This window comes from Arachis ipaensis, chromosome B02 (assembly GCF_000816755.2).
Source record: "Arachis ipaensis cultivar K30076 chromosome B02, Araip1.1, whole genome shotgun sequence".
In the NCBI taxonomy this organism is placed as follows: domain Eukaryota; kingdom Viridiplantae; phylum Streptophyta; class Magnoliopsida; order Fabales; family Fabaceae; genus Arachis; species Arachis ipaensis.
In genome coordinates this window covers 88431861-88446973 of record NC_029786.2, presented here as the reverse complement: position 1 = coordinate 88446973, position 15113 = coordinate 88431861, and the positions used below count along the sequence as shown (strand labels likewise).

Here is a 15113-nt window from a genome sequence, read left to right as displayed (position 1 = left end):
TTTCAGAGTGCATTCGTCTCCTCTCCATAACATATAGGGCAAACGATGTAACCTTGTAGTCAGCTTCAACGTATAGAAAGCCTGAATTCAATCTTATCTCAAACAATAACCAGAACAATCATAATAAGTGATTTATATATAAAATTACCTCCTCTTTTGTCTTAGCGATCAATTCATGCTTACATCTCTTATTGTCATTATCTGGGAACTGATTTGATGCCTCCATGTTTATTCTCTTCTTATTTTTCTTGTTTTTAAATTTCTAATCATTGTCTTTCTTCTCAGACATCCCAAGATCTTCATCAAATGAAAGAGATAAAAACACCTGAAGCATTATAAAATTACAAACATTGCTCAACATCTTTGTGTTGAATGAAAAACCTTCCACAAAAATGTTAATGAGTTTTACAAAGAGCATTTATGATTCTATCACTCTATCAGTTTATAAAGCACATCATCAACTTATTAGAGAAATAGAAAATTGACGAAGTACAAAATTCAAACATAAAATAGAACTAAATGAAATAGCAACTCCCATAAGAAACGAAACCCGTTCATTGGAATCAGGATGCAACTAACAATTATTAGCCTTGATATAAGTTAACTTTTATAAAATAAAATAGTTCAAACCCTGGACAAAGAAAATGCAGCTGAAAATCCCAAATAAAAAAGATAAAAAATTTAGAAGTAGGGATCGAGAAAATGCGTACATGAGGGGGAAGCCGGTTGAGATCTCGGAGCAAAATGTGTCAACCAAGTTATTGAGGTTCCAAAGAGTGTCACTCGTTCAGAGTTGCCAGAATCCCACCGGCGTCATCACTATCATTGTGCTCTTAGACGACGAATTCGAGTAGCTACGGTTAGGATTGTGGGTGGGGATCGTAGCGATTGGTGAGCTCAGAACAATAAAGGAAGAAATTGGCGAAGATTAAAGAGAAATATGAACTGGAAGGAAAAAAACTAGGTTGAAGAGCTAGGGTTTAGGAGTGAGAGTGTGTGTGTGAGAGAGAGAGAGAGAGAGAGAGAGAGAGAGAGAGAGAGAGAGAGAGGAAGGTTGTAGACCGAGAGAAACCTTCCAAATTGCTTTGCCTTGCTGGTGCTCGTGATCCCGTTCAGACACGCCGCAGAAGAAGCCCATTGCAGTGCCGATAACTGTAGCATCGCAGGGGATGGCAATGATGGCAGAAGGTGAGTGCTTAAGAATCGGGAGAACCACTCTATTGTCGTTCATCTTGCGCCTCTTGGTCGAACTCCCTCCTCCGGACGAGACACTGCTTTCCACTACAATGATCAAATTATCGAAATTCAGCTCTGAATAGGAATTACTGCTTCTATTGAGTTGAATAACTTCTGAGCCAGGAGGATTCGGTGAAACGACACTAGTTCAGGTCCTCCGCGCAGGGACATTAAGAACCCCGCCAGCGACCTCTCGATTCCAAGGACATCTTTGCTCATTGTTTCTTCACGAATATTTATCCTCCAAAGCCAAAAGAGGATTGAGTCGAAGAAATCATCAAAATAAGAAAGAGAGAGAGAGAGAGAGAGAGAGAGAGAGAGAGAGAGAGAGAGAGAGAGAGAGAGCTCGTGATTGCCTTCGACAACAGAGACACCGAGCAGCCCAACGGAGCGTGAATGCGAAGTAAGTTAGAATGAAGATGTGGCATTTTTCGGAAATAACTTCTGTGAGAGGTTGAAAAAAAGAATTGGGACCGTGAGGTTTATAAATTGAATGAAGAAAGGGCATCTGAGTTTTAGAGAAAAAAATTAAAGAAGGGGTAAGATGGGAAGGAAAAGAGAGAAGGAGGAGAATGGGCAGCAAGTAACTTACCTACTCTCTTTGACTTCACCCTCTTCTCTGAGCATGCGTAGCCTGACAATGCGTGGAGAATGTAGATCTCCTTCCATGTGCTTTCTGTTTTTTATTTTAAAGAAAACTCCAAAATTCCAAAAAAATTCTACGTCGGTGATGATTCTTCCTGAATTTTAGTTTATATAGATTAAGATAATTTACAATAATAAATTAAATAAGGTTTAAAATTACACAAATATCCTAAATCCTAGAATATTTCTATGTAAATCGAGTTATTTGGATTCGATTTACTACTTATGTAGCTTATTGACATTTATTAACTAGTAAAAAACATCAATAAGCTGGATAAATAGTATATATGTTGTAGAAGTAGTAAATCGAATTAACTAGATAGTAAATCGAATCTAGTTAATTCGATTTACTACTTCTGCAGCATATATATAGTAAATCGAATCAAGTTGATCCGATTTACTACTATTATAGCTAAATCAAATCTAATTGATTTGATTTACATAGAAATATTCTAGGACAGACATGTAACAAAAATTGATTTAGGACATATGTATAATTTTAAACCCCATTTAGTTTATTAATGTAAATTGCCCCTTTTATTAGCGCAATGCATAACAAAAGACGTTTCTAGGCTATGGTATGTGTGGCATTCCTTTCAGGAGATAAGCTAAGGTTATAAAAATCAAACCGGTCAATAAACTGATGGAGTTTTTGGTTTAATGGTTTGGAAGTTTAACCAAGTTCAATTGGTTTAATTAAATATTTAAATTCAATGATTTTTAAACTAATAAAATTCAAAATTTTGTAATTTTATATAATAACTTGTTCATATTTTATCATTAAAAATTCATAAAATATATTTTTTAAATAACTTCTAAATTCCAATAAAGTAATCACTAATCAAGTAATCAGTAACAATACTCATCACATCAGCAACAAACATTCGAATAAGAATTTTTAACAATAATTTCTAATAATTTGAAACAATGAAAAACACAAACTTATATAGAAATTTTAACAGACTTTTAATAAAGTATTCAACATCAAAAGTTCAAAATCTAAAAACAGAAAATTCAGCATCCAAAGCCAAGAGAATTCAAAAATAGAAAAATTAAACAAAACAAAACCCAAACTAGATTTAGAATAATTTCAACAACAAACCCCGCCTCAGAATACAAAATTAACAACAACATTCAAATCAACCATAAACCCCAACTCAAAACTCTATCAACAAAATTAACTCAAACAAATTAATTCAGCAAAAAAAAATCAACAAAATCATTCAAATCAGCTATCAACTATATTTCAAAAAAATCACTTGTAATCTATAGTGTGTTTCTGGGTGTGGAACATTTGAAGCTTCTTTTTCAGTTTCAAAGTTACAAGTTCCTATCTTCCTAAAATAATGGCTATACTTTCTCTCAGAAAATCAGCAACAACACAAATTGAACCAATAGTGCCTACCGACAACGAGGGAGGAAGAAAAGTGATAGCGAGGGAGGAAGGGTGTGACCTCGGACAAAGAGAGAAGGGACTTGAAGACAGAGGCTTTAGCGCATGTATGTCGAACATGTTGTCGCATTAGCCATGCATGTACGTCGAAAGCGTGTGCAGAAATCTATATGCAATCCGCCCAACTTTCTTGGTACCTATTCCCCCTATATTGCTCAGCATGGCTGTCTTTAGCACATGTAGAGTATCAACCCGGTTGGTGCGCAACGTGACAGTCTTATCAGACTCGAAAATTACTCCTTCATCACGGTGTTTGGCTACCCTATTGGAATAAACCACAAAAAAAAAAAGATTATTCTCCATCAGAACAAAATGAAAAGAAGAGGAAGAAAAAATTGCTTTGTGAATTGTGAGGAATGGTTGTGAGATGGGCTCTATAAATAGATTTATTCTCCAACATATCTTGGGTGCAAAGACACCTAAACCATAATACACATATCCAAGGTGTTGAGACCCAAATTATACCATTGGCTAAAATCTCGGATGCTGAGGCGGAAATTAGAGAATTGTGTTTATATCGGATGCTGAGACCCCTTTTTGAGTTTTCACATATCTCGAGTACTCAGTTCCTGATCTCTCCTGTAACATATATCCCGGGTGCACCTAAGATATATCTCGGCATTGTCCGGTCACAGCACAGAGTCTCTGACGCCAAGATATACTCAAATTTAATTATACTCTTCAACATCCATCATTTGTACGCATACGCATTTTTATAAATACCTCACAATTTGTGTATTTCTATCATTTATATATTTATTTAATTTAAATAAAAAATATCTTAGCTACATTTCTTAGTGGAGCTCTTAAAGAAGAGAAAGCCCTAGTCTGAACTCCGAATCACCCCACCCCACCGGCCCATCCCATCCCACCTCTCTCACTCACTCTCTTCTCTCTATCCCTAACGGCATACACACATACCACGGAGCTGGCCACTGGGAGCTCACCTCGACATCACTGCCACTGCATGCTTGCTGCCTTCGACGCGCCTCTTATAACACCCTCACTATCAGAATGTCACGCTTCCGATTGCACTACTCTAATAACTCGGATATTACGAGGAATTTAAATATATTTAATACTAAGATAGGAGCCTGGCTAAAATTTAAAACCGTACAGCCTTCCAAAAGACTTTTTGTTGGAAACATAAATACATACTCACAAAACATATACTACACTTAACAAGAATATTGACTTACAAGCATTACATAATATAAATCCTATCCCTCTTACAAAATGTGTAAAGATAAAGGCGAGAGAAAAAACATAATATCTAAAGCAATACAATATATCATATAAACAGAAAACAAAATAAACTCTTCGAGAATTCTTCATCCGTATCCTGAAAAGAAAACACCTGTAGGGGAGTGAGAACATTGTCCTCGCTGGTTCTCACTATAGGGTTAGAGAATTGCTATAATAGGATACATAAAATAAATTTATTTTTAGAGTACAGTGACCATTGTTCGCCTTATGTATCGTTTCAAAAACCAAAGGTTTACATTCAAAAATTTGAAATCCTTTTTAAAAGAGAAATCCGTTTATTCTTCAAAACCTAAAACCTATTGTGTGAAAATTTAAAAGTTTTCCTAGACAGTATGAATGACCAAGCTGTTCCAAGTATAGGTTCATTAAGTCTATACTGAACCATTTTAATTTTTCATATTTTACTAAACCAAAAGCTCAGACCAATCACGGCCTCCGGTCCATCACATAAACAATCACGGTCTCAGGCCTAAACAACCCAGTCAACATCCAAAATCACCACAATCAAACCAATTTCAGTTACAAACACAAGTAGAGAGATTCAAACACAAATAAAGCAGTTACATCAAGTATAGCAATTAGCAGTTAACATAATTATTTATATAGGCAAACCAATTACAAGTTGTATACCCAAACAATGTCACATAGATGCATATGATGAATGTCTATCCTATTGGTTCGTGATATCACTTGTCGTTCCATAAATGCCAACCCGACACGTTCTTTCAAATGTCCCTTTTCTATCACGTCCGAGGATATAGCGCCTGACATGCTTTTGTTCCGAGGATATAGTGCCTGGCACACTATTGTTCCGAGGATATAGTGTCCGGCACAATTGCATGCATAATTCCGAAGATATAGTGCCTGACACACTCTTACGGCATAAAAGATTATCCATCGTAATTCAACCCAAGGATATAGTGCCATGCACACTATCGGTCCAAGGATATAGTGCCTGGCACACTTTCAATATCCAACAATTCCATTGTCCCTTTCCAAGTTCCAAAACTCATCATTAGTTTTCCAATTTCTCAAATCCATTTCCTTTAAAACTAAAAACCTATTTCCTTGGTAATATTCTCCAAAACTCCAAACAATTTCAAAATCATATCAATTGTAAATCTCATCCAACAGTTATCAAAATCATTCATTTTAAATCAGGATTTGGTAATGAAATTTCTCAACAGAGTCTCAAAACTTTAGGAGAGAACAACCTAGCTCAATTCCTTAAAAATTTATTAAAAACTCTTAAAATCATAGCTTCTTAGTTTAAGTAAATAAAATAGAATTTATTATAAAACCGAATCATATAAGTCACAAGTCCCAAACCCATTTCAAAACTAATTCACTTAAATTGAAACCAATCCGTTTAAATCAAAATCACTTTCAGGTTCGCTCTTAAAACCAATTCTCTGACTTCTTCCAAAACGTCACAAACGCAATTATTCAATCAAAGTCCAATTTCTTTTAAATAATTCAATTCACAACATAATTCATTATTTTCTTAAATAATTCAAGTAAAATACTATAATTCATTAATTCTTAAATTCTTAATATTCTAAATAATATTTCAAACAAGGTCTCAGATTTTATAGAAATTTTGGCAACACCTCCCCTAAAGCTTAGACTTTGCCACCCTTTTTGAGTCCTAACCAAATCATTCTGTAACCCTTTCCAATGGGTTCAAAACCAAATCAGTTCAAAATCAAGCTGGTTCCAACAATTCATATCTTAAGGAAATCAATTCAAAATCCAATCATTTTCTTTGAATTAAACTCATTTTCAAAACTTTAAAGAATCAATTCAGCAACCACCAGTTTAACAAAATCAATCAATAATTAAATCAAGCAACAATCATATTCATCCAAAATAGCCAAACAATACATAAGACTTATACAATCACTGGAAAATGTATTTCTCACATCAATATCTACTTATAACAACTCCAAATTATAAAATTGAGTTTTTTTAGAAAAAGCCCTTACCTCGATTGTCGAAACTCGAAAACTCTAAAACGCGTCACAACTCATTTTCTCTCGTCCTGCAATTGCGGCAACCGCAACCTCAACTCCAAGCCACTTTCTCAGCAACCACAATGACTCTAATTGCAACATATACTAATCAGGACTCGACTCTACATTACCAAAACTTCAGAGTTTATGACCAAATATAATGGAATACAAACGCAGGGGTTTTCGAAACATAAACACTTACTATAATAACAAAACAAAGCAGCTGCGACTCTGAATCGACCCGGCAGTAGCTCCGACAATAACCTCAAGCGACAACAGCGAGCAAAAACCCCGATGACAGCGACTGTAACAATCACGCAGCGTTAATAATCTTCCCGGAACCCAAAAGAACATAAACCAAACTTAAAACCCCTTACCGGCAGTGGTCATCAGCGATGGCAGCAGGGTTCTTCGGCGACAAGAGCTTGGCGGCGCACCCCCATCAACGGCAGGGGCAGCTCCGCGATGGTTCTTCTCCTTCGAAGCGGCTCGCTCTCCTTATCGCGATAATGCGGCGACGTTGGTGGCGTGCAGACCAATGACGACTCCCCACAGACAGCGACTGGGTGGCGCGACTCCTTCCCCCATAGCGGTTCTCTCTCTCGCCTCAGGTCTGATCCGCGACAGTGATGGCTTCACTGACAGCAACGGCGATGACGGCACGACGGCGGCGTGGCTCCCTCTCCTCGTGGCTCTGGCGGCAGCAGCAGCGCGACCTTCTCTCTCTTCTCCCCTTTTCGTCCCTTTCCTGCGGCTCCCTTCACCTCTCTTCCCTTTCTTTCTTCTTTCTTCCTTCTTCCGTCTGTTTCCCGTTTTCCCTCTAACCGTGAGTGTGTGTGTGTTTGAGTGAAGAAGAGTGTGACTGGAAAAATTAGGGTTAGGTTTAATTTTGAAAAAAAATTAGGGATTTTATGACTAATATAGGTAATTTGATAGAATTAGAGGGTAGAGTAGTAAATTAAAAACCTAATTTAACCAAATAATAATTATATATGAAAATATCGTTATTTTTGAAATTCTAAAACTTTAAGGTGTAAATAGAAAGATACTCAATAATTATAAAGTTTGAACAAAAATTTTAATTTATTTCAATTGAATAATTATCTCCAATAATTTTTGATAATCAAAACTGTCTTTAATTATCTTCAATAAAATAATTTTTGAAATTAAAACTACAAATAAATAATTAAATTTTTCTAAAAGTTCTGGGTCTTACACCTCTCTCCTCCGTATGAGCTCGGCTACTCGCACGTCTCTTGCCTCCCTGCTCGAGCTGTGCTTCACTGCTTCTTGTTTGTCAGCTTGTGTCGTCGCCTGTCCTCGCTATCACTGCACCCACCACCCCGCCTCTCTCCTCCGTCTTTGCTCGGCTTCTCGCGTCTCGCCACTCCTCCTTCGCCTCTCTCCTTCATCGCGTCTCTGCTCGAGCTGTGTTTCTGTAAGGGGAAAGGATTTAGGAATAAAGAAGAATTAATCAAATCATAGAGAAATTAGAAAGAATTAAGAGAAAACGAATAATTCTATTAATGGAATTTGAAGAAGAAAGATTACACATTACTCAAATTTTATTTTTTTTATTACATTTCTACTATATCTATTTATAGTAAATCAATTATTAATGAAACTATCGTAATTGGGCCACGGCTTATATTTTACTTATTACGTTACATTCTCCTTAATAACAACTTGCGGACAAGGTTGTGAAAAAAATTATAAACTCTAATTACAATTAATAAAAGTAACAATTAATCCTAAAATGATATTTTTGACCTATTTTTATTCTACTGTCTAAAATAAAAAATTACCTCCAAGATTCTATTGTTCAAAAAAAATAAGGCCCTCTATCTGGTTCAAATAGTTTTTGTAGGCCTAAATCTATTTGTTGATGTGAATTGGACTCTTGTTGAGGTAAATTGGGCTTGACACATTCGAGAAAGGCCCAACCCTTGAGGAAGGAACAGCTCCTCATGCTCTGCTTTCTCATTCTCGTTGCTGCACCTGAAAAGAGAGGGCACCACCCCAAAACAGCCACCACTCATCTCTTGACCACTCTGTATCTCCGCCGTCTGCTTTGCCTGGGTAGGCTCCTGTGCTGCTGCTTGGTCCATTGCCACCCACGGAGACAATACCTCGTCCCGCTTCTTCTATGTGCCGCATCTACGCTCGCGGTCCCATGGAAAAACCGCCACCGTGAGTGGTGGTGGCTTGGCCACGATTGAGGGAACACAACGGAACAGAACGCCTCTTCTAACCTTCGCCGCTTCGTCAACTCGGGTGTCGCGAGCTTTCCCTTCACGGAGGCGCCGCTTGCTACCACCCCATCGTTCGTCTTCCGCGGTCTTGGTTCTGGTGCGGGCTTTCTTGCAGCTGCTCCGCCTCTGACCACCGCGTCCGTAAACCGGCAAGGTGGCTTTGGTGTTGGTTCCCGATCCAATAGATCTGCGTCATCCACCTTCCCCTTCGCGACGGCACCGTCCCGGCGCCACTGTTGGCCTTGCTGAGCCTGCCGCCACTGCTCCGAGTGGTTCTGCCGTCGTGGATGTTGTCGTCCTCCTCAACTGGTTCTGTTCACCCCGTACGACCGCCAGCGTTCAGAGGTTCTGTCGCTTGACCTTGATTTCTGCTTCTAATTTTGTGTTCTGTTGAAAGCTTTTCTGTTGTTCTACGATGGAGCCCTGGATTTGGATTTTTGCTTGAAATGCTGAATCTGAAATTTGAAATTGTGATTGATATGGAATTTCTGTTGAGAAACGTTTTTGGATCTGAATCTGGTAGTTGTGAGAGGGTAATTTTGGCTTTGAATTTTCTCCAAACGGATTTTTCCATCTTTCTTCATAAAATTTTGCTAAATAAAATGCATCCCAAAGAGTTTTAGGATCATCAAAGATAATTTCTCTATGGATGTAAGTTTCCAATCCATTAAGAAATGTCTTCAATGTTGCAGCATAATTCCAATTCACTCTGAGTATAAGACAAAAAAGTAGTAAAACACGCATCTACACTTCCAATTTGTACCCTTGGAGGTGAGATCGCTAAACCACTATAAAAAAAAAAAGGAAAAATGGTGCCCAATGAAAGCACCATTGTAAGGGGAAGGATTTAGGAATAAAGAAGTCAATCAGAGGGAAATTAGGAAGAATTCAGAGGGAGAGAATAATTCCATTGATGGAATTTCAAAGAAGAAAGACTACACATTACTCAATTCCTGGTTTTTTTCTATTACATTTCTACTATATCTATTTATAGTAAATCAATTACTAATGAAACTATCCTAATTGGGCCTTGGCCTATATTTTACTCATTACAGCTTCCTCCTCGCCGCGCCTCCCTCCGTCTCTTGGGTGGTTGTTGCTGCTCGTTCCTCATCGTCGGTGGTTGTTGCTGCCTGCACGCTGCCGTGCGTCTCTGCTTGTTGGAAGACCACCGAAGGTTACTTAATTTTTCTTGCTTACTTTTTTAGTTTTTAATCTGTTCATAAAAAAAATTGTGATTTGGTTAATTTAGTTTTTAATGTGATCAAAATGATTTAGTTAGAAAAAAGTTAGTTAATTTTGTGTGTTTAGTCACCAAAAATTTTGTGTTTGTTTGCTCTAAATATGGTGCTATGTATGTAATGTAATGGACTGATTGTTTGGTTATGAATTTATGATGAGACTTGAATTTGTTGAATGGGAAGTTTGCTAATTACTAATTTAGTTATCCTGCTGATTGCGGATTTTGTGTTGGTTTGCTAATTTTGAATTTGGAAAGAAAATGTTTGGAGATTAATATTTAGTTATTTAGTTTTACTTTGTGGTTATGATATTATGATTCTGCTATTAAAAATAATAGGAATGCACCTTATTTTCAATTTTAGTTTTGAGGGCCCCGAAATTCCATTGTTAGAGTTGATTGTTGATTGCCTCTAATTGATTGTTAATTATTAATAGGCTTTGTTGCTACAATGTGATTGTTAATTGCCTAATTGGAATTGATTGCTAATTGCCTAATTGATTGTCAATGTGATAGTGTAATTAGAATTAGATAATAGGCTCTGTTAGAATTGATTGTTAGTTGCTAATAGACTGTTAAAATTGATTGTTAATTGCCTAATTGATTAATTGTTAATTGTTAATAGGCTCCATTGCTGCATTGTGATTGTTAATTGCTTAGTTGGAATTGATTACTAATTGCCTAATTGATTGTCATTATTATTGTGTCAAATTAAGATATTATTGTAGTATTGACTAATAATATGTCTATTTTCGTATTAGAAATTGAGACTTGATTGTTGTTAATGTTGGTGAAGATATATATTTCAAAATTTAATTTTAAGTTTTCGACTATTTTATACTTTTATTTAAGTACGACCGGATCAGCCAGTTCAACTAGTAACCCACCGGTTGAACTAATGACCAGTAGTCTGACTAGTTCGGTTCTGACAACTATGATCACATCCTTGGAAATAACTTACCTATAAGCTTACTCCGTTCTAGGTATGAAATTGGTATATTTTGTTGATTGTTGGCATGAAATCAATAAATTAAAGTATAAATGCCAGCTTTAATAAAACTGAACAACTCAACCTGAATTTTTGGCAGAGTGCATGGGTTTTAAGGTGAAAAACAATTTCTTCATCCAAGGACTCATAATCTTCCTTTATGGGTTGCAATTCCCTCATGTTGACTTTTCTTCCAAGGCATAGCTGTGTTCCTTTGTTGTATTCTTTACCCAAATTGACCAACCATGTGAAGGAACTTCATGCTCAGTTAATCACCAATGGCATCAAATCTCCTTCCTTATTGGCCAAGTTAATTGAACATTATTGCGAATCGCCATTCAAACATGTTGCTAATAATGCACATTTAGTGTTCCGGCATTTTGACAAGCCAGACTTGTTTCTCTTCAATACTTTGATTAGATGTGTTCAACCCGAGGAGTCCATTACTACTTTCCAAAATGAGTTTTCAAGGGGAGCCATGGTTTTCAATGATTATACTTACAATTTTGTTCTTGGAGCCTGCGCTCGCTCTCCCTTGGTTTCATCATTATGGTTAGGTAGACAATTACATGCCCTTATAGTAAAACATGGGATTGAATCAGATATTTTGGTTCAGACTACAAAGATACATTTTTATGCTAGCCACAAAGATATTAAATCTGCCAGAAGGATGTTCGATGAAATGCCAGAAAGAAGTGTTGTCACTTGGAATGCTATGATAACAGGTTATTGTTCTATGAAAGAAGGAAATGAGGATCATGCTGCTGTTGCGTTGTCTTTGTTTCGCAACATGTTGGTGGATCCTAGTGGTGTTAAGCCGACAGATACTACCATAGTTTGTGTTCTTTCAGCAGCTTCTCAAATGGGAATTATAGACATTGGGGCCTGCATACATGGCTTTGTAGGAAAAACAGGGTACAGTCCTGAATATGATGTGTTTATAGGAACTGGTATGGTGGATATGTATGCGAAATGCGGATGTCTGAACAGTGCCTTATCCGTCTTCTGGCGAATTAATGTGAAGAATGTCTTGACTTGGACAGCGATGACTACTGGCTTAGCCATACATGGGAAAGGAAGACAAGCCTTGGAGATTTTCTATAAAATGGGAGCTTATGGTGTTAAGCCGAATGAAGCAACTTTTGCAAGTTTGTTTTCAGCTTGTTGTCATGCTAGGCTTGTAGAAGAAGGCCTTCAATTGTTCCACGATATGAAGAGTGTGTTCGGAGTGACACCTCGGATACAACACTATGGTTGCATTATTGACCTTCTTGGCCGAGCCGGACAGTTAACAGAAGCTTATGATTTTGCCTTGGGGATGCCAATTAGTCCTGATTCTGTTATTTGGAGGAGTTTGCTTGCAGCTTGCAAGATTCATGGGGACATTGTGATGGGAGAGAAGGTGGGTAAGTTTCTTCTGCAGTTAAAAGAGGAGACTTGTACAAATGTGACTTCGACAAGCGAGGATTATGTCGCTCTTTCAAACGTTTATGCTTCAGCCGAAAGGTGGAATGATGTTGAAACCATAAGGAAAGGCATGAAAGCCAGGAGTGTTTTGAACAGAACTGGTTCTAGCTCTGTTCAAACCGTTAACATGGCTACCTTGTAATATAACATTGATACAACAACGTTGGTAGTAACAATGAGAACTTTTTGGTCAACCAATATGGAGTAGTTGGCATTAATCTAGAATGAAGATAAAGAAAGAGGAACTCTTTCAATGTCTTTAACGATTAGTTTTGGTTCATGGTTCTACTTGTAAAAAGAGTACGATCATTAGTAACATTTTCTTACGTTTTATTGGTTAAGTATTACTATCTCCTATATATGTAGCAGTGATAGTGCCAAATAAAAGCATAATTAGTTAATTATATGGTTATTTACATTTTCCAGAGGGGATAGAATGAAAATGATAATATTGACAGAATCATCATAATTTTGAGATATTAGATAGTTAGGATAATAATGTGATCAACACATTTCAACACTTCTGATAGTGAAATTGTATTGAGCTCAAGATGAAACCATATAGCAAATAAAAAAAAGGAGAAAACAAAATGAAAAAAAATATTAAAGTACAACTCAAATGTTAATTCATAAATATTGATCATCTTTAGCCACTTTTTAATTGTTCTGATAGCTTGTATGCATTGTCAACACTTATTACAACTTATTATTAATTCTGTTCTTTGCATATAACACAAAAAGTTCTCCACTTCTGTAATTTAAGTGGTCATTCTTTATTTGAAAATTTGGATTTCATGTATAACATTTATTTTCAATTTTTTTGTGGTAGGTCTATTCTTTGTTCCGGTATATTAGTTTAACGTGACTACGTGAGTAATATTTTGAATTAGTCCTAACAATTTTTATATTAGATAAATTAATTCTTAACAAAAAAAACAAAAAATAAATCTAAATATATCTTTATTTTTAAATTATGGATATCTTCATAATTATTTATTGTTTTATTTATTTTTTCATTTATGCGATTTTGAAGGAACAAAAGGAGGTGGTTGTGATTCCACACTCTTGGCAACCTTGGAGAAGAAGAGCATTTAAGAAGGCACCATTCAACACAAGGTTTTGAAGAACGCTGTATAAATTCAAACGCTATACGAATTCAAATGCACTTAAGTTCTTCTGCTTATATATCCTTCAATTGTTGTTATTATTATTTATTTTTTCCAGTTAAATAATTAAGAGTGATACACACTATGATTTTATCTATGTTTGAAAGATTTATTCTTGTCCTATCTGTACTATTGTGTATTTTCTTTTTCCATTAATAATGGCTATAACCATCGATTTAAATTAACAAGTTAACGCAAAAATTAATATAGAATTGGTTAAGTTTATTATCTTACGATTTGGGATTTGTGATACATATTTTAAATTTAAAATTTGAGATAGTATCCGAGCTTTTTTTAGGTGATTTTAGTTATTAATAAAGCTTTATGTCCAAGCAAAATTTTTAATTAAGTCTAATTAAGTTGTTACGTGCTTCCTTCTTCGTCTCTTTTTCTGTTTTCTTTTCTTTCTTCTCCTTTTCCTCCTCTTTTTTCTTCTTTTTCTTCTTTCAAATTCTCCTCCTCTTTCTTTTTCTTTTTCTTCTTTCAAATTCACACATACATATTCTTCTTCTTTTTCTTTTCCTTCTTCTTTTAAATTTGTGCACGTAGATTCTTTTCCAATGTTGCAGTTTCTTTTTTTATTTTTTTTTTCGTTATTGTCATTACCAATAGTACCAACATTTTGCAAATATTTTTATTAGTCCTAATTTTCTCTTATACCATCAATCCATCATTAAATAATTTTAGTTCATTTCTTAATTTATTTCAGTACATTTGTTTGTTGATTGAGGTTCACTTGATGCTGCTAATAAGTATTGACCAAATTTTTTAGCAAAGAAGAATGAAAATTATTTATTATCACTTTATTCAATTTCATTAAATTTCACTATATTCCATTTAATTAGTTCAGACTTGAACAAGTAGTAAAAAAACTCAATTACCAACAAAAGCATATCAAATTCATTTCTGGATTCAAATGAACATCAATTAAACTAAGAAATGAACCGAAATTACTTAAGGAATAAAAACTTTGGTCAATATTTGTCAGCAGCATCAAGTGAACCTCAATTAACACAAATACATCGAATTCATTTCTGAATCCAAATGAATCTCAAATAAACTAAGAAATGAACCGAAATTACTTAAGAAATAAAAAATTTGGTCAATACTTATCAACAACATTAGGTGAACCTCAATTAACATACAAATGAACTGAAATTAATTCACAAATGAACCAAAATAAACTAAAAAATAAACCGAAATTATTTCATGATGACACCAGAAAAAGTCATAACCAATAAAGATGTTAACAACATGTTGGTGTTGTTGGTGATGACATAACGAAATAGAAGAAGAAGAAGAAGAAGTACCTACTTGCACGAATTTAAAAGAAGAAGGAGGAGAAGGAGTAGGGGAAAACGGAGAAGGAGAAGGAGAAGGAGAAGATA

The 15113-nt window shown here is 35.7% G+C and overlaps 1 protein-coding gene and 1 long non-coding RNA gene across 4 annotated transcripts; one reads left to right on the top strand and one right to left on the bottom strand.

The window, feature by feature from the left end:
• Nucleotides 10-8513, bottom strand: LOC107625631. Of its 2 annotated transcripts, XR_002357741.1 has the most exons (7): nt 8418-8512; nt 7831-8048; nt 6990-7474; nt 6815-6916; nt 6586-6701; nt 149-325; nt 10-63 (listed from the first exon to the last, which is right to left on the bottom strand). It is a non-coding gene; the product is annotated as an uncharacterized LOC107625631 (long non-coding RNA). The 2 variants fall into 2 exon arrangements; XR_001617333.2 differs by lacking the exons at nt 10-63; nt 149-325 and adding an exon at nt 4599-4691 and having other exon boundaries at nt 8418-8513.
• Nucleotides 8617-12971, top strand: LOC107625630 (pentatricopeptide repeat-containing protein At3g18970). 2 transcript variants are annotated; one of them, XM_016328317.2, is made up of 4 exons: nt 8617-9209; nt 9920-10041; nt 10957-11087; nt 11193-12971. In XM_016328317.2, exon 4 carries the CDS (start codon nt 11253-11255, stop codon nt 12699-12701), a length of 1449 nt encoding a protein of 482 aa, XP_016183803.1. In that variant the 5' UTR covers nt 8617-9209; nt 9920-10041; nt 10957-11087; nt 11193-11252; the 3' UTR covers nt 12702-12971. The 2 variants fall into 2 exon arrangements, with proteins under 2 accessions (XP_016183803.1, XP_016183804.1); XM_016328318.2 differs by lacking the exon at nt 10957-11087.